Here is a 25976-nt window from a genome sequence, read left to right on the forward strand (position 1 = left end):
AAGCAGTGGTATCAACGCAGAGTACTATCGTAGACAAAATTAACAAACTTGATTGTAATAAATTATCCAAACTATAGCATGATTGTTTGTAATATTTACAATAATGTAAATTGTTTAAATTTAATATATATGTGAATTATTCGTTAAATATAATATAAAAAAGATGTATTTTTATATCTATTTCATTCAAAATTTATAACATTTTACATTTTTTTCTTTTATATATATAGTAAATTAATATTCAATATTTTACGTAAAATTAAAAATTTTCAAACGATAGCCATATTTATTTAAAAATTTGAAAATATTAGATTCGGAAAGATTATTATCGTATAATTTTTGGATTGTACCTTTAAAAATTTATACGAAATAATTTTCATACATATATATCGAGAATATAATGTTTAGATAAATTTTTCATGCTTTTAGAAATATATTTAATTGGTATCAACGCAGAGTACTGCTCTCTCTCTTCGTCGTTCACATTCTTGACGACAGCGTCGGATCCACCTTTTCAATTCTCGTTCACGTGCTGTATTCCTCCTGCGAGGACTTCGCGTTCTCAATTCCCTATACGCACTATCTTCTGTATCTTCATCCTCCTCTTCCACTTTTTCTTCATCCTCTTCGTTTTCTTCTTCATCGGTTTCGCGATGTTGTCCATTCCGCTGGTTCCTGATGATTACGCGAGTACGATCCAAAGGTCGTCTCCTCGAATGCTCATCTCGGGTAACCCGAGTCACTTCGTTGGTATCGCAAGTACAATCCAAATCTTCCTCTGTAGTAGTCTTTTCGTCGTTTTCATCCGCGCGTTGCGCTATTCGATCTTCTAATCGCGCTTTTTTCGCCTTTCTGTCTGGAGTCGGTGGAAGAGCTCTCACAAAATCTCTCGAAGGTCCAGGAATCGGCTCTGCACGTTCATCACGTCGTTCTATCTTGCGTATTCCAATGATATCACGTTGTCGATGATCGTCTCGGATATCCGAAGTATTATTCCAATCACAAGAAGGTAATAATTCTTCAGCATGATATTCTGTCTCTCGATGATCAGCATTATTTCTTTCCTCGGCTAATATTCTGGTTGAATAAAACCTCGGTTCTCCTGTCGAATTTTCATTGCGATCGATGATAAATGTTCTTCCGAGAGATTCCTCGTGGGATCTTGCATCCTGCGGAGGCCCGTTTCTCCTAAGAAATCGTTCGCAACGACATACACCGTTTCTGAGGCTTTCTCGTCTTCTTGATGTGTCATCTATTGCCATTGATGTACGATTTTTGCAATTCAAGGAACAGCCATTCGATTTCGTCGCATTAACGACAGGACCAATCAAGTGATACTCATTTTTCAATAATTCCATGACGAATCTGTTACAGAGTCATAATTGTTAACTCATTTTAGACAAAAAAAGATATAAATATTAATTACGCAATACTTTCTTTGATAGAAAAGATACATATATATATATATATATAAATTCTCATCATTTCGATCTTAAATGAATTAAATATTGTAAAGGAGAAAACCATGTTACTATTATTGTAAACGCGAAAAAAAAATTTTAATCGAATATACATAATATTTAATAAATATTTTTAATTATTATTGTTAAAGCATATAACTCTTGTAGTATTTTGCACCACGATTTAATGAGATTGATAGATAGATTTTTATCGTAATTGTCTATGACTGTATGTTTCGAGCATTAGATTTTGCTAAAATAATTTTGCATCGCACGATATGAGTTTACTGTATGTAATTAGCGTCATAAACGAAATCGGTCGATAGATGCATAATCTGGGAACAAGATAGACTGCGCAATAGTAGGGTAATTGCCTTGAAACGCGATCGCGTCCTCAGCACGCGAGAGACGCATCCTCTCCGCCTTTCTGACCTTCGGCCGTCTTTGACGGAGTTAATTCTCGCCGAAAACTAACCCTTGAGAACAGACCTGTCTCAGCGCGGTCCGCACCTGGGCATAAAGGTCGCCATCGTGGCGATAATTCGCCCGGATGTAATCGACGATGTCATCGGCGCTGGAAGTGGACGGCTGGTTCACGTCGCGCTGCAACGAGCGCATCGCTTCTAAAACGCGCAGCGAAAATCTCGCTGAATTCTCTATACCACACTTGCATTGCGGGGGTGTCTATAATGAAAGAAATTTTTATTCAGCATTTAAAAATCATTATATTTTAGCATAAATATCTCTTTTTTTGTTTTATAATTTTTATAATGTTATAAATGATCGTGAATATAGGTAATAAAATAATATAATTTTTAATTGTTTAATACATGACTAAAAAATGTGATAAAGTTATTCAATGATTAAATCTTTCTAAACGCTTGGTATGTCATATGTCTAATAAGATACAAAAAGATTAGCAAAGATTTTATCAATCTTTAAATCGTGATTTTTATATAAATAAAGTCTTAAATATTATAATCGTATAGATATATATAAAAAATTGAATAATTCAAATAATTATTATATGAATGAAAAGATTTCTTATAACTTTTACTTCTTTAGGCGTATCATCTGATTCCTCGCAATCTCTTGGACAACTTTCAGATCGCGTAGCATTGAAATCGTTTTCTTGGTCCTCATCAAGAATTTCATCAATTACGGCGTTGACTTTTTCTTCCGTTCGTTTAGTATTTTTCATCGTCGATTTAATTGTTATATTCGAAAAGTTAATGAAAAATGTCACTTTTACAGGTTGAAATGTACATATATCTGAAAGTTGTTATGAACAAACGTTGAAAAATATTTAATTTTAAGTTATTCTAAAGTTTTTCGAGAAGAAATTTTTAAAAACTATTTATGAATGTTTTAAGATAAACGTAAAATATCGTTTTTTTAGCATGCGCCGCGAAATGTGAACCGTGTATGATGGGGTTAAGGATGTCATGCCATGTCATGCCGATACAAATGACGGTTTTATGTATGTCCCATTAAATTTGAAGGATTTCGATAAAGCGCGACGAGAATCGTCTTCTCTGACTCGCAATCCTGGTATCGATCTGCGATCAAAATAACGCCACAGAAAGGTGCTGCGAGGTCAAGGGGCGTAAATAGGCGTAGGTGTAGAATGAAAAAAGTAGGAGGAGCACGTGGATGGCGGGGACGAGTGCATATGTGAAATATTAATAGGGCGAGCAGTCAGTGAACGCGTGACTGTGCTATACACGGAAGTATTGTACTTTTACATTGTCGGTACCTCGGACGGCTTCCTCGACTAGAGATATGGCTTCTCGCATTGTGTACGAATTATGATAAAATTATTGCTGCTTTATATGCGCGAACGGCATAGACGCAATAGATGTAGCGCGCCGACAATAGATACGATAATAATAAAATTACACACACATCGCTTTTTCATAATACCGGCAATTCTGCAAAACGCTCATAGCGATTCCCTCAGTGAGTTTATAAAAAAAAACTTCTTCCTCACTCCATCAATCCACATAGCGCACATTGTTGCACCATCATCGCGATGTCCGCGGATCTTCCTCTATAAAATATGCATTGGATTAGCGAAAATAAGAACAGCTTGCAGGAATGAAAGAATTTATACAATATTATTTAATTATTTGATGAAATTAATATTATATTATATGGATAGCATATTATTTCTTTATGCATTCTTCGTCTCACGGGAATCATTGCAATTGATCATGATAAAATTAAGATTGAAAAGAGAGAAAGAATTTGGATTTTTGACTCATAGAAAACTGGTTTGTGTCGTTCTTAAAATTATTCCGTTTCTCCATTAACGTGTTACTAAAAGTTATACAAATTATACAAACTATATATTGTGGCTTCCTTGCTAATGAGATTTACCAATGTGCTTCGTAAAAGTAGTACGATGAAATAAGATTACGCGGCTGGCGGGTGAAGACGAATCAAAGAAGAGGTATGATTCGAATCGCGGCGAATGGCGCTCTAACAGGCACCACGTTCCACTTTTTCCACGTTCGGCCGACGGTGGTGTGGGCAATTTCGTTTTTATTGTTTCGCGCCGTTTCCGATAAGAACGTGGAGAAGCGGGGCCCGCCAAGAATTACCTGGACGAGGTGTGCGCGAGGATAAAAACCGGTGCCGGCGCGGTAAGCCGCAATTTGCCAACGGCCTGGGAACTGAAGGGCTGTAGATGGTCTGGCTCCAACGGGGCAAATAGTCTAAATGATTAACCCTCTTCTCCCTTCGCTCCCTTTCTCTCTCTCTGGTGCGGCTATTGCTTGGAGTGCAATACGCTTCCGAGCGACGATTTCTTCTACGATTTCTTCTATTGACCCACTCACCTCGACTCATTTTACGAATGCTTTCATCTAGGAAAAAGTTTTGTTTTCAAATGACGTGAGACTAGATTGTAAATCTTATACCTTTTATCTAGATTCTTACCAGCAATCGAGTCGCACTCCATCCCGTTTCACAAGCGTACTTCTTTCTTCGATCGCAAGCAAGGTGCTTGCGACACGTTGAACGCAGGCATTAAAGTCTACTCGATCGTTAATTCTGTATCTCCGATCCCACCTAAAATTACAATAAAAAAAAAAATTTCTTTCTTTTTTTTTCGTGAAAAAAGAAACAAAAGACGGATATCGAAATATTTTTTTGTCTAGTATCGTATTTTTTTCACGAGATTTTGATGGCTCCTTAGATCAATACTTAGATCTCTTCGTGATAATATATTATTTCTTTTTTTGCAGAATATTTATCGTTTTGAAAATAAAACGTTAAATTAGACATAAGTCGAATCAACTATAATTACTGTGCTGTAATTATTTGGTTAAAACGTAAAACGGGTAAAGCGATGAATTTTTCCGCCGAAATGCCGTTAATTAGTTAAGCTCTGATAACGATTCTGCGGTTCTGAGAGGGCGCGGAGCGGCGCGAGATTATAAATACCTCGAGCCGCAAAAGTAAGAGAAGTTTAATCAGGACTTGGAGCGGAAGAGAAGAGGGGTAAAAGAGAGGAAGGGAAGGAAAGGGCGTCCTCGTGACGACTTGATGAGATAACTTTGTCCAAGTTGTGAAACAACGGGCGTCACGATACTTTGCGCGAGGGTAAAAGGAGAATTCATACTTCCTGTAATGTAAAGAGAGAGAGAGAGAGAGAGAGAGAGAGAGAGAGAGAGAGAGAGAGAGTGAAGGGGGACGGCAGTAGTGGAACGAGACTAAAGAGCAGACACGCAATCTTCTTGGATACCGTTCTGTCCTGTTGATATGTACAAAGACGAAGAACTCGGTGCCTGAAAGGCGGCTTTCTTTGCGTGCGAGAAAGAAACGGCCGCGTTTCCGCGTGCGAAAACGCTCGTTAATCCTTCAGGATTGATATAGGACGTTGGTATAGCACTCTACGTTACATCTTCGTAAAGTTTGGACAGCAGTATTGCAAACGTTGACACATCGAGCATTAATGTAAAAGTGTTAAAATTTATGGAGTACTTTTTTACACGTATATACGATCTATGACATATTCACGACATATAATAATCTCTTAGTTATGACAATATTGTACGTATTTTAATTGATGTTCGCTAATACAATAAATTAAACATATTATCTTTGTATTATAACATCTTTTTCAAAGCATACGATTAATCGATAAATATCAGACGATAATGACAATTTTTCAGCGAAAGAAAATATTAACATCTCGGATACACTTGAATAAATGGTCTTCGCGAAATGAAAAATCGTTACACACGTGAATCCTTTATGCATATATCTATATGCATAAAGTCTCCGGGACGTCGATTAGACCGATTATCGTTAGGACGCGTCGCGGGGTCGTCGGGGGTGGGTCCGGGGGTGCGTTCGCCAGCTCGCCGGGCTCATCACGTGACGTGATGTCACGTTACCTGGTGGTCGTCGACAGGTGTTCGGGTTCGCACGACCAGGTCCGATCCCAGAGCAAGAACTGTATACGCGGCCCGTGTTATCAGCACAAATCCAGCCACATAATGATAACGAGCAGATCTGAACAGGCGGGTGACAAGAATCATGCTCGTGTATAATGTGTAGGCTTCGATCGATATCTCTCCCCGTAAAGGTTGAATGTTATAAAAAAATGAGCGCATGTATTTTCTAAAATCCTTTTAGGAAGACTCGATTAGATCTCTGAAACAAATTATGAAAAATTGAAAATTTCTATGAAATAAAATTTGTATCTAAAAAATTGAATAATTAGATAAACAACTTGTTTACAGACGAAGAGAGAGAGAGAGAGAGAGAGAGAGAGAGAGAGAGAGAGAGAGAAAGTGACCCGGACGCACATTTAATTTTTCGCACATGCTGAACTCACGAAGAAGGGACATATTGTATTGTTTCAAAAGGCGCCTGTAATTGTGATGTCGTGGGATTACAACCATGTGATCCCTTCCGCTCAAAGCTCACCGCTCCCCGTCCATCTTTCTCTCTCTCTCTCTCTCTTTCTCTTTCTCTCTGCAGTAAATTAGATATTACGATATTAAATGATGTTATTTAATCCACCCATGTGTGACCGACCCCTGCCCGGGAGTTGAATTTATGTGAATCTACAACATTGTTGCGTGAACGGCGTACAGGTGTACCGGTCGCTTGCAAATCTTAATCCTTTTTGTTATTGTTAATATTATGTATATTATATAATATTCTCATTTGAAAAATACGATCAGCAATATGATAGATAGGAAAATGCGACTAAAAAATCTAAAAAAAAAAAAAAAAAATGTTCGGATTAGAGTGTCTTTATGACGTTTTTTTATACATATCCAGATAATGCAAGAGATATAACGTACGTAAAAGCGATCGCGAAGGTCAAACACCGCGAAACACCTGGAACACATCCGCGCAACACGATCGCGAACACAAAGGTAATCGATCTCTTGACCGTTAATCGCGGGCTAGAGGATAATTACAGGACGGATGAGTTGCAACATTAATGAGAATGGCGAAGGGAAGGGGGAAGGAAAGCGATCTAATACAGCACGCTGCCGGCTAATTTGCTTCATAATAATTATGGACGGCGCATTAAACATTCGTACGTAGGTAACGTGAAAGTGTCAGGTGCTGACTGTCCCAGAGGCACATTAGAAGGCACCTACGTACGTATCTATGTGGCATGCCTATGTGATAGTCTATTGCGAGACTGTGAGACGTGTGTATATATATATATATATATATATATATATATATATATATATGTATGTACACGTTATTACATTATATATATATATATATATAAACGCGTTCTCCTCGCATGTGCAAGACTCGCACCTGCATCGCCGCCCGAAGTCTCCCAGAAGGACGGAGGAAGAAAATCGTAATTTCTGAAAATAGAGCAGCCGAAGAATCGCGTTAACTCGCTCGCTTGCAAAAGTTTCTAAATTTCCATACCATTTCGATCAAACTTATGCGGCTGGTTCGACCTCGCGATTTTTCTTTCTCCTCTTAGCGCGGTCTCGAGATTCGTTCTTCATGGCAGGGAGAAAGATCAGTAAGAGAAATTCGTGTTACCTACACTGAGAAAAAAAAGAGTTGTTAATTTGACTAAAGAGAGAAACTTGACCGAGAGAGAAAAGCGATAGTATACAAATAATTAAAAAAATCTTTCGTCGTATCATTATACACCGAGAAAAAAAAAATTGTTAACTTGACTAAATTCGTCCAACTAATTACTATTTCTTTGTATTCCTTTAATTGAAATACTTAACTATTTAAATCAAATATACCTCATGTTAGATTTAATTATTTGATACATCGTATTTGACTTAAAATATTGAAATATTTCAATTAAAGAAATAGTAATTAGTTGGACGAATTTAGTCAAGTTAACAATTTTTTTTTTCTCGGTATATAATAATACGACGAAAGATTTTTTTATTATTTGTATACTATCGCTTTTCTCTCTCGGTTAATTTATATTAATAATTCTTATAGATCTATGAGCTTATTATAATGCGCGCAATGTAATGTGTGGTATATTATATATGTGTATTTTTTATCTTTTGTGTGCGCGCGCGCGCGGGTGTGTGCGCAAAGAAATTTATTCTAGAAATATAAAATAAAAGCATTTATCTCTTTTTCATATTAAATACAATGAAATATACATATGTACGATGTAAATGAAAATAATAACTGGTAAGTGACTTTAAAAATTACACGTGTCATAAGAATTACAGATCGAGGACGCAGATGTGTATACACCATATAAGTGTTGGCGATCAGTCATCGCAAGGCCGCGACGTTTACTATCGAGCGATGAACCACGCGAATCGCAGATAATACTGGCGTAATGATTGGAAGATCAGAATCTCTCCGGTTACCTGAAATTGCGGCACTTGCTCGTTATTCTTTCGCGGCAATGAATATTTTATATAGCGCTATATAGCGTACCAGTATCTTCATTAGATTATTTTTATATAATCTGCATAAAGTGTTCAAATATGATTTTATACAATATTTCAAATGGATTCTATACAACTTGTAGATTTGACATCCATATGTATATTTAAATTTATAGATTTTATTCATTCTGATAAAATAAAAGTTATATAAATGTTAATTTATATTACATAACTATTATCTATAATTTTATAAATAATGAATACTGTTCATATATAAAATTTATTCTTCAAGTACTAAATCGACTTAGTTTAATTTTGAGTCTTACAGGTTTGAGAGATTGACTTTGAATGCTTTAACGTCTTTCAAAAATATGCGAAATAAATAAGAAATATTAGTATAAATTATGATATAGTAAAAACAATATACACGCGTTAATATTTACATTGATCGAAATGGGCAAGGAGAAAGCATTATAAAGCTCTTGTCATCAGCTATCTATTCGATGCGTCTTTTCGTACATTGTCGGGAATATTAACGCGACCTATTACATAATATGTGCTGCGGTTTGTAGATCGACCTCGCGATACTTACAATCATTTTAGGATCGTAGAGATGACACATTGCGATTGGTCAAATGGCTCGCTCTCGTATTCTCCTTTGACCATCGAGAGCTGCGTCTGGCTGGTTGCCGCTAATGACGCGGCAGCGAATCAACTTACGGCGCAGTCAGTGCGCATGTATCTGGAGGCGGGATATTCGTCGTCCCCAACGAATCCAACGTTGGTCGCGCGTATGTTTTCGCGATGCTGCAACATGTGATACACGATGCCGCGCGTCAAAGCAGTCGGGCCGAGTAATATTAGTTGATCGCCGCAGCAACAAATCCGTAGTACTCTTCGAAAGTTCAGTTTTCTCAAAGAAATTCGTTTAAACCCTTTGCGAGATAGAACTTGTAGTATCAATCGATGAATATTCGATCTTAAACTTCTGATAAATTTTCATAATATTCTTCGATGCGATGCAATATAAGTGATCTGTGAATAATAAAAATATAAATAAGATGTAGAATTCAAAAATGAAATAATATAATTGTCAAAGAATACAGTTTGTCGAAATTAAAATCTGATATTATTTAATATTTTACGTATATGTGCAAAACATATAATGAAATAAATTATAAAATAAAGTTAGAAGGAGAAGAGAGTTGCTGAGAATAGATCTTTTTGCTGTGATCGAGTACGGATTATCGACAAGCGAAATCTTTGGATTTAATGAAAGATGCGTTGTTGGCAACTATGTCACGACCTATACCTGAAACGATTCTTAAGATGTGAAACATTACTTATCATTTAAGCAAATAGAATATATTACACTAGTCTCTCGGAGCAAATAAGTATTTATCCGATCGGAAAGATGTGTGGAGTCTATCTTCATTCTAAATATTGAAGGGAAGATTTTTCGAGCAATGAGTTCACATCCTCATGCGAGAACGATGTGCACTGGAAACGCAGTCTCTGGCGCATTTTCTGCATTGCATCTCTTGCGAAGTTACAGTCTCTTCGCCCCAAATTCAGGTGCGTAAAGCGTGTGTTAAAGTTCCTTCGTTGAAGAACAGATGATCATTAGCGGTCCGAAATCACCATATATTCTTTTTATCACAGATTTTTGGATGATTCTGGAAGAAACTAGATATATGTTTTAAATTTTAATTTTTATGTTGTATCAAATTGAAAAATATTTATAATGTATAAATTATTTAAGCATATACAATGATCGCATATTCTTTGCTTCTGTTGCTCTTGTCGATAGTTTTAGAAACTCATCTATATATAGCTCATTGAAATTTTATTTTCAATCGCGTATAAGCATCGTCTATATATTATTAATTTATTACGTAAAACATTAATAGAAATATTATAGTTTTATATCTATGGTATATATGTACAATATTAATAAATTATTTTGTATTTTATCTTTTGATTTATACTAATGTTTTATTTTTGTTTTACTATTTTGTATGAGATGAAAAAATATTTGAAATATAATATGTATAATGCGCCACGTATTATACGCTTGGTTACTTTCGTTATGGATAAGCGAGCAAGTTGACTGACATCTGGCTTGATCTACAACACTTTCCAATCCTGTCTTAACTCCTCCAGTAGCCGTGATCGTCTAGTGGTTAGGACCCTACGTTGTGGCCGTAGTAACCCAGGTTCGAATCCTGGTCACGGCAATGCGAGAGCATTGTCACGGTGGAGGTTTTTTTTTTAAATTCAATTTCTCTTATTTTTATCTGTTGAAATTTATAATTATTATAACTACAATCGCAATTTTTCAAGTAATAAATATAAAAAGATTAAAACAATAAGATGTATTATTTAACGATCATGTTATTTATAACTCGTAATTCTTTATAACTTGTATAATTCTTTCTTTCTCTCTCATATAAAATAGATCATATACATATAGTTGTAATAATTGTATTAAAATTGTCTCATTATGCGTCATATAATTCATATTACAGGCTATAAATAATGTTTTTTGTATACTTACATTTAAATGTATACTGAAATATATGAATTATGCATCAAATCTATTTTTTGCGAGGTTGTTTCTGTTATTACAAGAGGTTGTCTCATTTATAGCATCGCCATTACATCGGTCTCGTTCCCTAAAAATGTAACTTCCGCTTGAGCAATTAACGTCCAAGCGAATTTTACGACTTAACTGTAACAGCCGTGGCAATTTGTACGGCAATTTTAACGTTTGCACAGTTTCGCACGAACCTCAACAAGTCGTTGTATTATCACGACATTCGGATTCCCATATTTCATAGTCCGGTAGCACATACAATCATGATGTATATATAGCTGGATGGAGTAAAAGTTTCAGCTTTTGCTGGCGAAATTTCCAAGTGTCAAATAAATTTTCCATCGATCAAGCGAGTGACCAAACTACATTTCGAATAAAGCTAATTAATCTTGGAATAAAGAGAGAAATAAATGAGAGATTAGTTTATGTAACTTAATTTTGACGAAATATCACGTTAATATTATTTAAAAAATTAATAGATATATATAGAAAAGTGTAGATATTATAAAGATAAGTATAGATAAGTGTAGATATTTATAAAAATTAATTCTCTAATTAATTTCCTATAGCAAAGATATTGTTGCAGAATATCATTCTTACGATATCTTTAGTTTTCTATAAATGTTAATAATTTATATCTTTTATTTCATCTCTTTTATCATGGACAAAAAAAATTAAGTTACCCCTGGTGGGACTCGAACCCACAATCCCCGGTTTAGGAGACCGATGCCTTATCCATTAGGCCACAGGGGCGGTCGATAGCATCCTACCTAAACTTTCTAGTCCTTATTCCCAATGAATCGGTTCTCCTTTTTTTACATTTAACAATATAAAATAAATAAATACAATTAATCAAATGCACAGTACCTGGATGAAATTGATAAAATTCTTGTCTTCATTAGCAGATCTGTGTAGGTACGAAGCATCTCGGGATTATAATTTCGTCGAACCGGATATTTTATCGAATTCCGTGGCAGCGGATTCTTCATCCTCGCCGTTAACATCCTCTTCTTTGCCGACAACATTCTCACTTCCAGGAACTTTGCTTCAACCACCTTTTATAGCGACGATGCCACCCTTGATGCAATCTCTGAGCGTACCTCAACCGTTTTCGATATCCTCTTCGGGTAAGTTAATTTTGCCTTAGAACGTTCAGTTCCTCTGTTAAATAATTTTCAATATGTTTCAATTTTCAATATATATTTACATGAAGAGACATTTACTATTTACTTATCGATTAAGTAGACTAAGTTAATCGCCTCGGTAGCGCAGTAGGCAGCGCGTAAGTCTCATAATCTTAAGGTCGTGAGTTCGATCCTCACCCGGGGCAATATTTTTGTTTTTATCTCATTAAAAATTGTGTCGGTTACATGGCGATATTAAAAACATATTGTCTCATCACCGATAACAAAACAGGTGCCATGAACCGTCACTTCATCACTACAAACGGCATAAACACTCTTCACAGAAGACCTAGAAGCGAAAAGAAACCGATCCCGGACGATCAAAAAGATGACAAATATTTCGAGAGACGTAAACGGAATAATCAGGCAGCGAAGAAGTCGCGAGATGCCCGCAAAATCAGGGAGGATCATGTAAGAACATAATAAAACAATCTTTTTTTTTTTTTTTAATTTTTCGATATAATAGAGAGAAATATAAGATTAACAATAGCGGACGCGAAATTCGCGTAATAAATTCAATATTTTCGATCGATCCAGTTTCTGTTTATATAGATATAAAATTTTAATTATTATCTTTTATACTTACACAGATCGCTCTAAGGGCGACGATGCTCGAGCACGAGAATGCGATTCTCAAGGCGCAGATAGTGACCCTTCGGGAGGAAGCGCAATCGTTGCGACATATGTTGATCAAGCAACACGCTCCGGCGATACAATCCATCGAACGATCACTTTCCTCGATGACACCCGTGACACTCTCTCCTTCACATACCATCACGAGTTTAGATTGTTAATTTTTTTCCAACAGAAATGCGTGTAGAGATGTTCTATTCGGAGCGAAGATTAAGATCTATGTATAACTTCATTAGCAATGCAAAAATTATCTTTATGTTTATTCGCGACATTCAATAGGAGATATATTGAAATTACAACGTTCGATTTAGAAAATATGTCAAAAGTTATTAGATGTTTCCTATGTTATATGAATAATAAATAAGAACCAATTAGCGGTGTTAAAGATCAGGATATTATTATCTTAATGGCCACAATCGGATCAAATTCTGATTAATTTAATCGGCATCAATTAATTCAACTAGAACTGTATATATATATATATATATATATATATATATATATATATATATATATATATATATATATATAATTGCCTATAATAAAATTTCCATACAATTCATTTTGTTCTTAATCTAATCTTTCTTTTCATATGAGTGTCAAGCAATAAAAGAATTAATAATTTTATTCATACTAACACTAATAAAATAATAACGAAATGCAAGTATTATCCGCTTTGACAGGTTAAACGCCGATTAAGTTGATCATAAAAGTTACTCAAAGCGGCTTTAAGACTTCTATTCGAAGATTATTTCTTGTTAGAATTACTATTACTCATAATAAGTGTAATTATTGTTGCTTGAATGCTAATAAAAGAGATAATTCTAATAAAATAATGATGAGATACCTATACGCTTAAAAAAATCAATATACTTTTATATATCCCAAAAGTTCGTTTTTACGTGCGCGAGACATCTAACGGTGTAATAAAATATTAAAAATACTAAGTGATAAGTAAGAAAACATCATTAACCGGCAATCGATAAGTATAAAAATGATTTGTAGAGGCTATGTAAAAAAGATTTTGAAATATTTTTGTTGCATTTTTTCCACTTTTAAAATGTTTAAATGCACGTTTTGGAAATAAAAAGATAAAAAGATGTGACCATATAAGCTCTAAGTAATCTAGAATTCGCATGAATTTTTTGTGAAGAAGATTTTACATCTCGTTTGTAAGAAGTACTTTTCACTTTCGGATATACGGCATATTAAACAAACAATATAATAATTACGATTAGTTTAAATAATCAAATATATTGCGTTTGACTATTACATTAAACTATTATGTTCAATGTATGTTTGATGAAAATATAATATTAAGAAAATATTAAAAATTGAGAGAATATTTACACACTGTATCGAATCAATTTCAATCAATTGCAATGCATTTTTTCAATATAATGAATGAAATACTGTTTTGTATGTTTCTACATGCTACTATTTCCGTAAAAGAAACATTGAAAAATTCCATAAAGAAGATACTGCATAACGAAAATATAATAAATATTTTATAATGTAATAATCGTATGTATGCATATGTATATTATGTGTATATATGTGTGTGTGTGTGTATACATACATACATACATACATACATGTGTAAATATATATACATATGTATGTATATATGAGGGTATATATATGCTATGTATTTGGCATCGCGATGGCACCGCGTCGCTCGATATAAAGTTTATACATGTACTAAAAAATTAGCAGACCGCCGCGTTACGCATCTTTAGTCTTGTTTACCGTATAAAAAGTACTTTAATTACAATATAATAAGAAACATTGTGAGTACATTTGTTGAATTATGTATATATAAACCTTCTCGGTATATGTATTACACTAGACTGCTTATATCAGATTACACACCTACAAGGAGAATGTAGACAGAGACATGTAGAGATGATATAGACGGTTCTAAATAGGTAGAAACAGGTTTCTACATTTATTGAAAAAAAGTAAAAGAGAGAGATACTGTATGTTTATGTCTATCTGCTCGTAGTCACATATGTATGTGTATTTGGAGCGTAAATTAAGTTTACTAACTTTTATAGCCAACGTAGAGCTTTCGAAGCTGCAAAAACAAATATGTAGCTTCTCTAGTGATATTTTTACGACATTTTTACGTTGAACTTTACAATCGCACTCGTTGAGTGTTGGCAGGGCCAAATTTTTACAATTGTCGTTAATATCGTCTGGGAACGACACCTTAGAGCGATATCCCGCAAACGATAAATTTATCGTTTCGCCGCGAGGAAATTTTTTTCTAATTACATTTAACGATATACATATATAATAATGTCATTTGTTTAATTATTACTCTATCGAGTAATAATTTTTGTTTTTTTCTTTTTTTTTTCATTTAGAATCGCTAACGATTATATTCATCTACGAAGGCATTATACATCCGTCTTTCTTTGAAAACGTGAAATCGTCGACGACGAGCGGAGGCGAATCGTTCACGAGGCGATCGCGTCCAAAAGACCACGCATCGAACCATCGCAATGGCAGTAATCGTGCACTTTGGATGATAACGCGAGATTAATCGACAAATCAATTAGCCGCTATCACAGTGGCGGGACCGGTAGCGGTTGCCGCCGATGACGACGATGACGATGACGATGACGACGATGACTTCTTCTTCAACACAATGTCCTTGATATTGAGATTAACCTTCTCCTTGTGCGGCGGTGGCACGGATTGCTGACAGAATCTCTTGAAGTTCTCCAATTCACGCTCAAAGTAATCCATGTCCCCGTCTATATCTTTGGGCGTGAATACGCTCTCTGTAAAAGATACGTTCTAAATATTGGATATACCGATGGCTCGCCTGCGAGTGCAGCAATGAGTGGCACAAAATCTGCCGTGTATTTTTCTTTTTCCTTTCTTTTATTTATTAATCTACTGTATGAGTATGGGTAAAAAAGAAACTATATATATATATATATATATATATATATATGTATGTATATATGTATGTATGTATGTATGTGTATAGAAAAACGAGAAAAACGAGAGGATTACGTCATGTTTACTATATATATCTCGAATATCGTTCAAACGTGAATTAAGATACACGCGCGATCTTCTCAAAATACAGAATAATGTAATACAAGCGACACGCATGTCAATTTTCAAATTCTTCGCAATGTGAACAATTTGAATAAACAGTCACTATTACACAGTATCGTCATATGTCATAAAAACAGTTGTTAATATCGTATTTTTCCCGAATTTACCATTACAATTACTTAATCATTTTCTGAAAAAAATTAAATTAAATAAATAAGAATTTTTTTTTTTAAACATTCGTGGGGAAAGATTTGCTCTCTAAACTTATTACAGTTCGTTAGCAGTAAAATGATAGCAATTTTTGTCCAATAAAGGAAAGAAAAGAAAAAAATGAATTATTATATTCTTACTCATGCAGCATCTCGGGAAGCGTTTATTCCAACGGGGAAAAGAGAGTATAAGATTGAAAAAAGTAACTTACTTTTTTATTTAATATTATCATCAGATTAAAAAATATCGTATACTATAATATCACACTTGTGTATCACCTATCACGATTAAATTACATCTACGTAACGTTTTGTATTTCTCGTTGTCATGATCAACGTAAACTTAGTGTTTTATCCATTTACTTTTATCGATCGATCGTAATGTGTTTAAGATAATCCGATGTAATACATGTAGAGCTAAGGATTTCTCCCAAAATCTCCCTTTCTATATTTTATCATATGTTCTGGTCGTTCTCGTAAATTTGTATAACATTTATCAAGACGACACTGCCTCACATTCTATATCCGCGTAAAAAATCCAAGATCCAAAAAATTTGTATGTTTAAATTTAAAGATTACTAGCTACTCTACGCTTTCGAATCATCTCATTCATGATTACAAAGAAAGAAGAAAATGAAAATACGATCCGATAGGAAGAAACGAATCTCACGTAGGATAAAAAAAAAACAGAAAGAAAGACTATGCTCACTGGCCATTTGTATTCTCTTTTACGATCTCCAAGAAAACTTGTGAAGATCATCGATTTCTCGAAGACATTTCTCTTTTTCAATCTCTCTGTTTCTCTCTTTTCCTCTCATTCTTTTTCTCTATCCGATTCGAAAAATCTTTTGACCTAGCAGATGACGCGGTGTCCTAAATGCAGAGCAGTGTCCTCTTGATAATATAGAAGGAAAAAAAAATAAATTGTCAGTATGATGAACCTATAAACGTCCAAGAGAAATATGTATGAATAGTTACTGTCGTGGAAAAAAAGAAAAAAAAAAAAAGATAAAAGAATCGCTGAAAATGTGTGAGAAACAACCCGAGAATATGTGTAATGTGCTGACGTATCATGTATGTGTTAAAGGGAAAACAAACAAAATGAAAGAAGCAAATTTACATGTTAAAGTCTGATTATTGTTGTTTCTCACCAACGAGGTTCCAGTCATCCCCGCATTGTCTCGTGCCGTTTCCACGTTTTTTCTTTTTCTTGCTCTTGCCACCGCCGTTGGCGCTTATCACCGCCTCCTTGACTGCGGCACTGCTCGCCGATGTCTGTCGCGTATCTTCCATACTTGTCGTCTCGGGCCTCACCTTCGTCAGGGTGACGCTGGTACCCTTGAGGTTAATGCCGTTCTCCGGTATCGGTTGGCCATTCGTCACCTTGCTGATTTGAATGTTGGCGAGCCCAGATAAAGATGATGCGCAGTCTATTGGTTGCGCGGTCAATCGACTGCGCAATTCCGCTAGACTCGACGGGATAACGCCGTTCGCGTGTTTCATATTCAACGTGTTACAATCAGCTGTCGTTATTGTCGTCATCATTCTACCTGTCGACGACGAAGATGGCGAGAGATCATCCTTGACAATATAATCGGGTTTGGGTGGTGATGTCAAGCCTGCATTAATAGCTTGCTGCAAAGCCGGACTTCGGATCGTGACCATGCCATTCTCCGACACTTTGATGATAGCCGCCTGCTGCGTCGGCGGCACCTTCATTGGTCCGAACGATGGATTTTTGATGGTCACCATGTTTGTGCCGGGATTATGCAGTATTCTCGCAGGTTCGTCCATCACATGATCGCTCATAAATGCGTCGCTGTTCTGCAACGGTGGCGTAGATACCGTGTTTCCCGAATTGACCGAATTCTTGTTTTTCTTTTTCTTCTTTTTGCTAGTAGTACTTTGAGACTGCGAATCCTTTGACGAATCTATATGGAAAAATATTCAAAAAATCTTTTATATATATTATAATAATAAAATAAGATAGATTGAGAAAGAAAACATATAATTAAAAACTCTACGTTGAAAGATAGAGAAAGAGAGCAAGAGAAGTATGTTATTTATATATATAATAGAAATATTATTATACAAAATTTTTTAAAGACAACGGCAATCCCATGATTTTAATAAAGTAACTTCTTTTAATTTTGTTTATTCATTATTATTAAAACTTTATTTATTGTTAATAGAGCATAAACTATAATAGAATTGTAGCATTCTACAAGATAAAATAAAAACTTTAAATATTTAGAATTATATCGTAAATATTTCTGCCTACCTTTCTCATTGGCTTTCGGCAGCAGGTCTTGCTTAAGCTTGCCCGTGTCTACCACAATGACGTTTCCTCCGGCCTGTGGATTCGCATAGCTCGATTGAGCACCGCTCATCGGCGTAGCGATAATAGTGGTTTGTTTGGGCGGACTCACTGGTTTCGGCAATGGAGCCGTTTTAATCGGTAATGGTTTTGGCGGCGCGTCGACTTTCGTGATCGTGATGCCCGGCGGTAATTTGAGGTTCTCAATGTTGATCTTGGAATTCGGTCCAATGTCTTTAAATTGGCTACTGAGCGACGGCGAGCTTACTCGTTCATTACATGTATTTTGAACCTCTGTAGGCACACGTTGTTGCTTATTTGCGGTAGTTGGATTCGTTTTATTTACACTCTTTTGAGATTCGCTCTTATTCGATATATTTCTATTGTTGGCGTTGTTACTATTAATATTTTTATTGCTCTTATTGGCGATCGATTGTACGTTTTTGTCTTGTTGTTGCTGTTGCTTCTTTATTTTCTTATTAATTGTGGATTCGTTTGTAATATTCTGATTCTGCTGTTTCTGCGACACCGGCGTTTGAGGAGGTGTGTTTGTTTTAATCTGCTTTTTGTTGGTTGCATTTTGTTGATTCTTACTCTTATTCATTATTATTTTAACCATATTTTGCTGTTGCAACACATTTTCCTTATTCTCTGTATTTCTTTTATCCTTTTTCGATTTGGAATTTTTGGCTTCATTGACATTCTGCTGTTGAACTCTTTTCTCGTCCGTTTGTTTGCCAATTTTCGACTTATCATTATTTGCTTGTTGCTTCAAATTCTTACTGTCGCATGTCTTAGCTGGGGTCTGTGATGTCTGTTGCTTAGAATTATTAGACTGCTGCAATTTATTTCCTTGTAAGGGATTACTATTATTGTTATTCGTCTTGGCTTTCTTCTTTTTCCCGCTATTATTTTGATTTTGTTCTTGTTCTGTCTTGTGAGGAGGTTCTTTAGTTTGTCCATTTACTAATGTAAATAAAACTTTATCCTCAGCTGGGGTCTGACCCTTCAAAGTAATTGTGACCGTAGGTTCAGCGCTGTTTGAATTTATTTCTCTTCGAATAGTAACTATTTGTGGTTGAGATTCTGTTTGCGCTACATTTCTAGCTTCCTTCATCTTTGTTTCTTCCAACTTCTTCATTTCCTTCTTCAATTTCTTTCTTTCTTTCTTTGTCAATTTCTTGTCGATTAAGTCAATATTGGATAACTTATTTGCACTATTAATCAAATTATTGTTCTTCGTACATGTGGTACTAATACTTGCTAATGACTTGTTGCCTTTATTGCTTTCGACTTTATCATTTTTCGGATTATTCTTATTTCCTGGATTAGAACTCGCATTTCGTACTTCACACTTTTCCGTATTATTAATACTTTTATTTTTCGCATTTGAATTCACAGACGCCGTTTTTGTCTTGTTATTCAAATTAGTAATACTATTATTACCGCTGCTATTATTATTGCTACAAATTTCCTGCTTATCCCTTTTCCTATTGTTTAACTGCTTTATCGCGGATAGAGATATGGATGGCGATGTCGGCAAAATAGAAACTTCTGGTAAATTACATTGAGGTAATAGTCTTTGAGGTACAGGCTTTTGAGGATCAACAACAGTAATCGTAACTTCGGGTGTTTTTTTCTGTAATTCTATTAATTTTTGTCTCTCTGTTTCTTGTCTATCTTTCTTTAACTTTTCCTCAAGCTATCAAAAAAATAATATTAATTAATGCTACATTAAAGTAGGAACCATATAGTAGTAATAAAATTATATATAACGTAATTTATATATTTTAACGAACCTTTCGTTGTTTCTGCCTCGCTTTCTTCTCAGCTTTCTTGTTATTGTCTTTTTTTCCGCTCTGATTGCCTTCAATAAATTCTAACAATTCCTCTAAATCTCGCTGATCTCGTTGATCATGCTGGATCGTAGAAGTCGTCGAAATTGGAGTATTTGATCTAAGAACCGAACTCGGCAGAGTCTTAGATTCGAAATTGGTGTTAGGAATTGACGATTCCGATGGACTTTTCGGCGGACTGCAGCCAGCTGCTACAGCTTTGCATTTTTTCGCTTTCTTCTTTGTCAGGAGTTGTCGCAATCGTTCCCGCATTTCTTTATAATTTCGACTTACCGGCGCGACTGATGGCTAAAAATGATATATTTATATTATAATTAGCATTTATATTATAATCTTCTCAAATCGAATATATGCGAATCAAATATATATATATATATATAGAGAATTGCATTGAGATACAAACTCACCATCCCATGGCCAAAGACCTCGCAGTAGCAACAATCACAATGTCTCATATTGGTATCCCTCTGCGCAGAACTACTGGTGGAGCACGAGTCCTCCTGACTGCTCCCCGAATCTGAACAGTCTCCGTCCCCAGAACTCACTAAAATCCCAGATTAATATGTAATGAAATGTGCAAATAATCAGCACAACTGTGAGAGAATATACATAGTATATGTATACTGACAATCATTACATGACACTCTCTTGATGTGCTCAACATTCGCTTGCTTGTGACATGCATGTGATGTATGATTGAGCGAATGAAGTCTGGGGTGAGATGGACCAGTGTTTCTCGCCAAATCTGATAGCGGATTACCTATTATCGTGCGAATAAAAGATGTACGTAAACATGCGTAGGATATTAAAGAAGTTGAAAAAAGATCAATATGACGTGACGAGGAATATAATGTAGAAACGACTAGCTACTTATACTTACCACGATAAATGTGATTGTGAGTCGCGTTCGGCGTTTGCGTCATAGAATGCCTCGTTTGGGTCTGGGCGGATTGTGTGGAGCCGGTCTTTACAGCAGGTTTCTGGCTTGATTCTGAATTATCCTTCATGACAGAAGTCGGCGACGTTGCTTTGGGACGATCATTCGTTACGGATGTTTCAGGTATAGCTGCTTTTGAAGACAGTTGTGCATTGTTTAGTTCAGAATTTCATCGTAGTTGGCTAAGTTAAAAATCTTTCTCATACTTACATGTAGGCAAGCAAGGACACATATCCCACTTGCGTCTTGAGTTTAGCAGACAAGGACAAGGTGGATTTTCCAGGATTTCCTTTTTCCTTTCCGCTATTTCTCGCGCGTGTTGATAAACGCATGAACAAGGCTCTAAATCGGATGTTTTCGAAATAGTATCTTTGCGTAGAGCACTATGTGTAACTGAATCTTTTTTTCTTTTACCTTCGTCACTTAAATTGTCAAGCTGTTTCTTAACTTGCATTGTTGTACAATTCGCAGGTTCATCTAAAAACGTTTTCACCTCTTATATATATATATAAAATGTAATAACGTGTGTGTGTATGTGTATAAACATTTATTACTAATTCATTTCAATTACTTACCCATAAATCCATTACTGGATAAAAATGTATTTGTATCATTTTTCTCGATATTTTCGACTTTATGTTGTATGCTCTACAAAAAAAATCTCATTAATGATGAGTATAAATTATTCTCAAAGAAAATTTTAATTTATTACAGATATAAAAAATATAAGTTACATATAATTTTTTTAAAAATTTATATATTCTCAAACTATGACTAAAATAGATAATTTTTACTTTAATATATGTATAAAAAAATTAAAAGAAACATTACTTCTTATCGCTAAAATAATATATATTTTATATGTAATAAAATTTTTATTTTTTTTTAGAGATTGAGCATTGTGACCGTCAATACTTTTATAAGACTTAAAATGTAATCTACCATATGGCTTACTCCTATTTCATTGCACGTATGACATTCACATTTTGTTCCATTCTCGAATCCATTTTCAATGTCGCTATCATCACTATGACTCCTAAAACAAGTTAAAATTATTGTATTACGAAAGCAAATAAAAATTCAAGTATATTATTTTTTCAGGTAACTAAAACAGAACATACCTGACTGATCTGATAGCATATTGTGCCAACCGACATGTTGCACGCGCGTAATCGTAACAGATAGAATCGGCTGGTCCAACTGCATCCATTTCAGTAGCAGTTAACGCCCCGGCTATGTCTGCCAACTTTTGATGTTGAGCCTTATTCCAATCGTCTAACAATATTTGAACTATTTCTATACTTGACGGTATAGCTATTGAATCCGAATTAAGGTCTAATATTGGACTTAAAGGTCGACTGTCGCTTCCAGATGTATGTGCGATAAGCAAAGAAAATTGCCCATGAATCTCTCGCATATCACTGAAATAATTATCGTAACGAGAATTATGAAAAATTTTTTAATCAAGTTACTTTTATCAAGATTTTTTTGGATATACAATATCTTACTTTCCAATATCTGGTGTCTTCAACATGCTGTGTTCCATAAGTTTGCGTGTTGTTGTGAACAATTCCCAAGCTTCTCTAATCTGTCTAAGTCTTGTCATACGAACTGCTTGTTCTGCACTGAAACACACTTTACTTATACAATCCTATTTCAGTTTTCCATAATTCAACTCCATTGAATTATACAGAATAATTGTGTAGCCAAATTGATGTCTTTTAAATTTAAATTTAAAATAAAGTGTAAGGCTCTATAGATAACAGTCTAATAAGAATGAAGATTGGCAATACGAGCCAAGCGCATTGATGTCTTTTAACTTACTTATATTTATCCATCCATGGTTCTGTCTCGGGCCATAAATTACCAATTCTCGTCATCTCGTCGTCGAAAAATAAATATCTGTGAACAAGATCTTGGTATTCGGAGCCTTTCAATGGTAGAAGTTTTCTCAGCTGCAAATACAATGTATACACTTGAATTCAGCACGTCATGCATTGTTTTTAATAAAGTATATCATTTTACCTGTCCAATAAACGTAGGTAAATTATTTTGCACCAAAGCATCATTATATACATAAATCTGATACAACTTTTTAATAAAACAGTCCCATGTCAAGTTAAACTTGAAGAGATATTCTTTTAACGGTTTTACTAACTCAGAAATCAGAATTGCTGTTGCTACAAGAGCATCATAGTCATCCAAGAGACCTACATTATAAAAAATCAAGATATATAGATTTTATATCTAACTCTATGTATATTTTTTGTAAAATAAAATTTTTATTTATGGGAAATAGTACTAACCAGTAAGAAAAATTTCTGCTAAATTGTTTACACTATGATCGTGTAGAAGAACGAATAAACGAACTTTTACTTCTATCACAAATTCTTGCGCCTGGCTTACTAACCTCATGAACAGTTGGTGAGGATCTCTTTTGCATAATCTTTAGCAAAAAGAAAAAAAAAAAAGAGAGAGATAGTTTACATAATCAAATTATTCAATAATAATGGTGCACAAATGATATTTTAAATATATGAAAGTCTCTCTTACTGAATAACAGTATTGTGCATATCAATCGAAGGTAATCTGCTACACTGAGACTGCGAAGAGTCGGACACACGAGCCGTTTCCAGAGCGATGTTAAAGACAGCATGTATATATTGTTGCAATTCAGTCCACAGGTTTTGGAACTTCATAGCCTTCTGTAGCTCCTCCCTAAACATGTCTCTACACATACCAAATTAATTTCCAATTAATATCACATCTTTACTCTTTCTTTTTGAGATTTATAATCGCTGCCTTTACCCTTACCGTTTAGCTTTATAAGAATCACAAGAGCAGGACTCTTTTCCATGATGAGACGAACTGTCTACAGTTGCTGCAGAGGAATATAATTTGGCGAGTGCGTCGGTGTTTACTCTAGGCGAGTTACGCCGATCTTCTTCAGCCGCTCTCGCACCCCTAATAAACGCGTCGATCAGACCCTGGTCTGTCGTTCTGAATGTGTCTCTATGCATACCAAACATTTCTTGTTAATATTATATCTTCGCTTTTTGTGCTTGAGATATGTGATCATTGTCCTTACTGTTTAGCTTTATAAGAATCGCAAGAGCAGGATTCTTTCCCATGTTTCAAACTGTTGATAGCTACTGCAGAGGAGTACAATTTGGCGAGCGTGTCAGTATTCGTTCTAGGCAAGTTACGTCGATCTTCATCAGCTGCTGTTGCACCTCTAATAAACGCGTCGATTACGCCTCGATCGGTTGTACAACGCTATAAGGACAAAAATATCTGTTTGAATAAACTCTCTCTATTTCTCTATTTATATATTGTACAAAATTTATGTTCCACAATGTGGAATCCAATTGTGTATCCACAAATATAGAGGAATGATATAAAAGCTGATTATTTAATCTAAAGAATTGCTTGAGATTCTTGTTTCTAATATAAATTTTGCAAAACAGTAGTTAAGATTTATCAATTCAAAGATTACTGAATAGATTGAGTCTATGCATGTTTCTTCATATCATTGTAGAGATGTACACCAAATCTATTTTTTTCTATAGCATGTAAAAATAATTTGCAACCAATATCATGATATATCTTTCTATTATTTAAATAAGATAACTCTTTAGTTAAACTTATCGCTATAAGTATCATTCATCTTTTGTTTCCCTTCAACTATTCCTGAAGCATTTAAATCTTATCTAATATAATAATAAATGAGATAACAAAACATACAGTCAGCAGTAATGACATTTCCAAAAGAGTCGTACACTGATAAATAGCTCTACATATATCTCTACAATACAAATAAACAATCATATTTTGGAATAGATACTATATAATGGTATCGTTATCTATTAGTATACATTGTGAAAGACTCGTATATTAAAAGTCTTTCACAATATACTAATATTTTAAAATTAATATAAACAATCATATTTAGTTTATAATTGGATTCTTAGCTTCAGAAGAATCAATAGCGAATCCGCTTTTGACATTGCAGAGATCTCATACCGCAGAGAAAACTTTCCAATATCCTTCATTATAATGAATACTTATAATCTTAACCGATCAGCTTGGAGTCGTCGATAAAAAACGTACTTTGGCAAAGTTTCTGACGTGCGGGTTCCCGGTTTCGTTCGTTTCGCAGAACACCCGCGGGGCCTCATCCCGCCTGCCGTCATCGTGTCTGCGGCGATTGATGGAGCGCGGGAAACGTACGTCGTCGACGTGTTGTTTCACTGCTATTGCCGCCAGCGGACCGTCCTCATCCATCACAACTATGCCTTTTTCCCCGGTGGCGGTGATACTGGCGTTGGTGATGCTATTCCTCTCGCGTCGACCCTCTTCGCCGTCGCTGCCACTCATGTCAGCACTACGCGTTAAATATCATATACCTGTCGCGATCGTCCGTGTCGCCAGGCAGCAATTGCAGGATGGACGATTTGCAGTCACGGTTTTCGCCACGGAATCGTGTAAACACCTATTAGGCCGCGCATTCGGTCAACACTCGCAACCTCGTCTTTCAATATCTCAATATGGCGTCTCGCGTGCAATCGTCCTGTTCGACGACCATAGCTCGACTCCTTGGACACAGTGGCGTAACTGAAGCTGAAGTTGGCTATAAAATCGCGTCGCTGATCGGCAAAGCCGATTGATGGTAGGTCTGTTCCTTTTAGCTGCATAACCCCGCAAGGTTACGTTCCGAAATTTAGTCCTTTGAGTAGAGCGAATTTGATTGACCAATCGGAAGAGAGAAAATTTTATAATATTAGAATCAAGAACATTGACTTTATATATGTACTTTACGAGAGAATTGAAAGAAAAATAA

General features: G+C 35.2%; 3 protein-coding genes and 3 non-coding genes across 18 annotated transcripts; 3 read left to right on the plus strand and 3 right to left on the minus strand.

The window, feature by feature from the left end:
- Positions 1–437: 437 nt before the first annotated feature.
- Positions 438–2661, minus strand: LOC138942805 (uncharacterized). The gene is made up of 3 exons (XM_070313271.1): positions 2518–2661; positions 1936–2144; positions 438–1365 (listed from the first exon to the last, which is right to left on the minus strand). Exons 1-3 carry the CDS (start codon positions 2659–2661, stop codon positions 438–440), a joined length of 1281 nt encoding a protein of 426 aa, XP_070169372.1.
- Positions 2662–9151: 6490 nt separating this feature from the next.
- On the plus strand, positions 9152–13120 carry LOC138942616 (transcription factor ces-2). 3 transcript variants are annotated; one of them, XM_070312979.1, is made up of 5 exons: positions 9152–9183; positions 9707–9904; positions 11828–12052; positions 12342–12520; positions 12700–13120. In XM_070312979.1, exons 2-5 carry the CDS (start codon positions 9796–9798, stop codon positions 12901–12903), a joined length of 717 nt encoding a protein of 238 aa, XP_070169080.1. In that variant the 5' UTR covers positions 9152–9183; positions 9707–9795; the 3' UTR covers positions 12904–13120. The 3 variants fall into 3 exon arrangements, with proteins under 3 accessions (XP_070169080.1, XP_070169079.1, XP_070169081.1); XM_070312978.1 differs by lacking the exon at positions 9152–9183 and having other exon boundaries at positions 9553–9904; XM_070312980.1 differs by lacking the exon at positions 9152–9183 and having other exon boundaries at positions 9553–9904; positions 11831–12052.
- Trnah-gug (transfer RNA histidin (anticodon GUG)) lies at positions 10495–10566 on the plus strand. The gene has a single exon. It is a non-coding gene; the product is annotated as a tRNA-His (tRNA).
- Positions 11606–11678, minus strand: Trnar-ccu (transfer RNA arginine (anticodon CCU)). Its single transcript has one exon. It is a non-coding gene; the product is annotated as a tRNA-Arg (tRNA).
- On the plus strand, positions 12183–12255 carry Trnam-cau (transfer RNA methionine (anticodon CAU)). Its single transcript has one exon. It is a non-coding gene; the product is annotated as a tRNA-Met (tRNA).
- A 1053-nt stretch (positions 13121–14173) lies between the features above and the next one.
- On the minus strand, positions 14174–25899 carry LOC138942544 (uncharacterized). 11 transcript variants are annotated; one of them, XM_070312837.1, is made up of 20 exons: positions 25247–25893; positions 24225–24412; positions 23951–24148; positions 23690–23866; positions 23443–23582; positions 23162–23346; positions 22961–23091; positions 22645–22761; positions 22258–22557; positions 22079–22172; positions 21712–21784; positions 21551–21613; positions 21347–21478; positions 21080–21268; positions 20828–20959; positions 20607–20743; positions 20143–20487; positions 18308–20045; positions 17178–17957; positions 14174–15531 (listed from the first exon to the last, which is right to left on the minus strand). In XM_070312837.1, the coding sequence occupies exons 1-20, from the start codon at positions 25511–25513 to the stop codon at positions 15299–15301; spliced, it is 5619 nt and encodes a 1872-aa protein (XP_070168938.1). In that variant the 5' UTR covers positions 25514–25893; the 3' UTR covers positions 14174–15298. The 11 variants fall into 11 exon arrangements, with proteins under 11 accessions (XP_070168938.1, XP_070168937.1, XP_070168933.1 ...); XM_070312836.1 differs by having other exon boundaries at positions 21551–21631; XM_070312840.1 differs by adding an exon at positions 16880–16920 and having other exon boundaries at positions 15471–15531; positions 21347–21631; positions 25247–25899.
- Between the last annotated feature and the right edge of the window lie 77 nt (positions 25900–25976).

This window comes from Polyergus mexicanus, unplaced genomic scaffold, assembly GCF_030449975.1.
Source record: "Polyergus mexicanus isolate NDT 795.1 unplaced genomic scaffold, iyPolMexi1.0 SCAF_23, whole genome shotgun sequence".
Taxonomy (NCBI): Eukaryota; Metazoa; Arthropoda; class Insecta; order Hymenoptera; family Formicidae; genus Polyergus; species Polyergus mexicanus.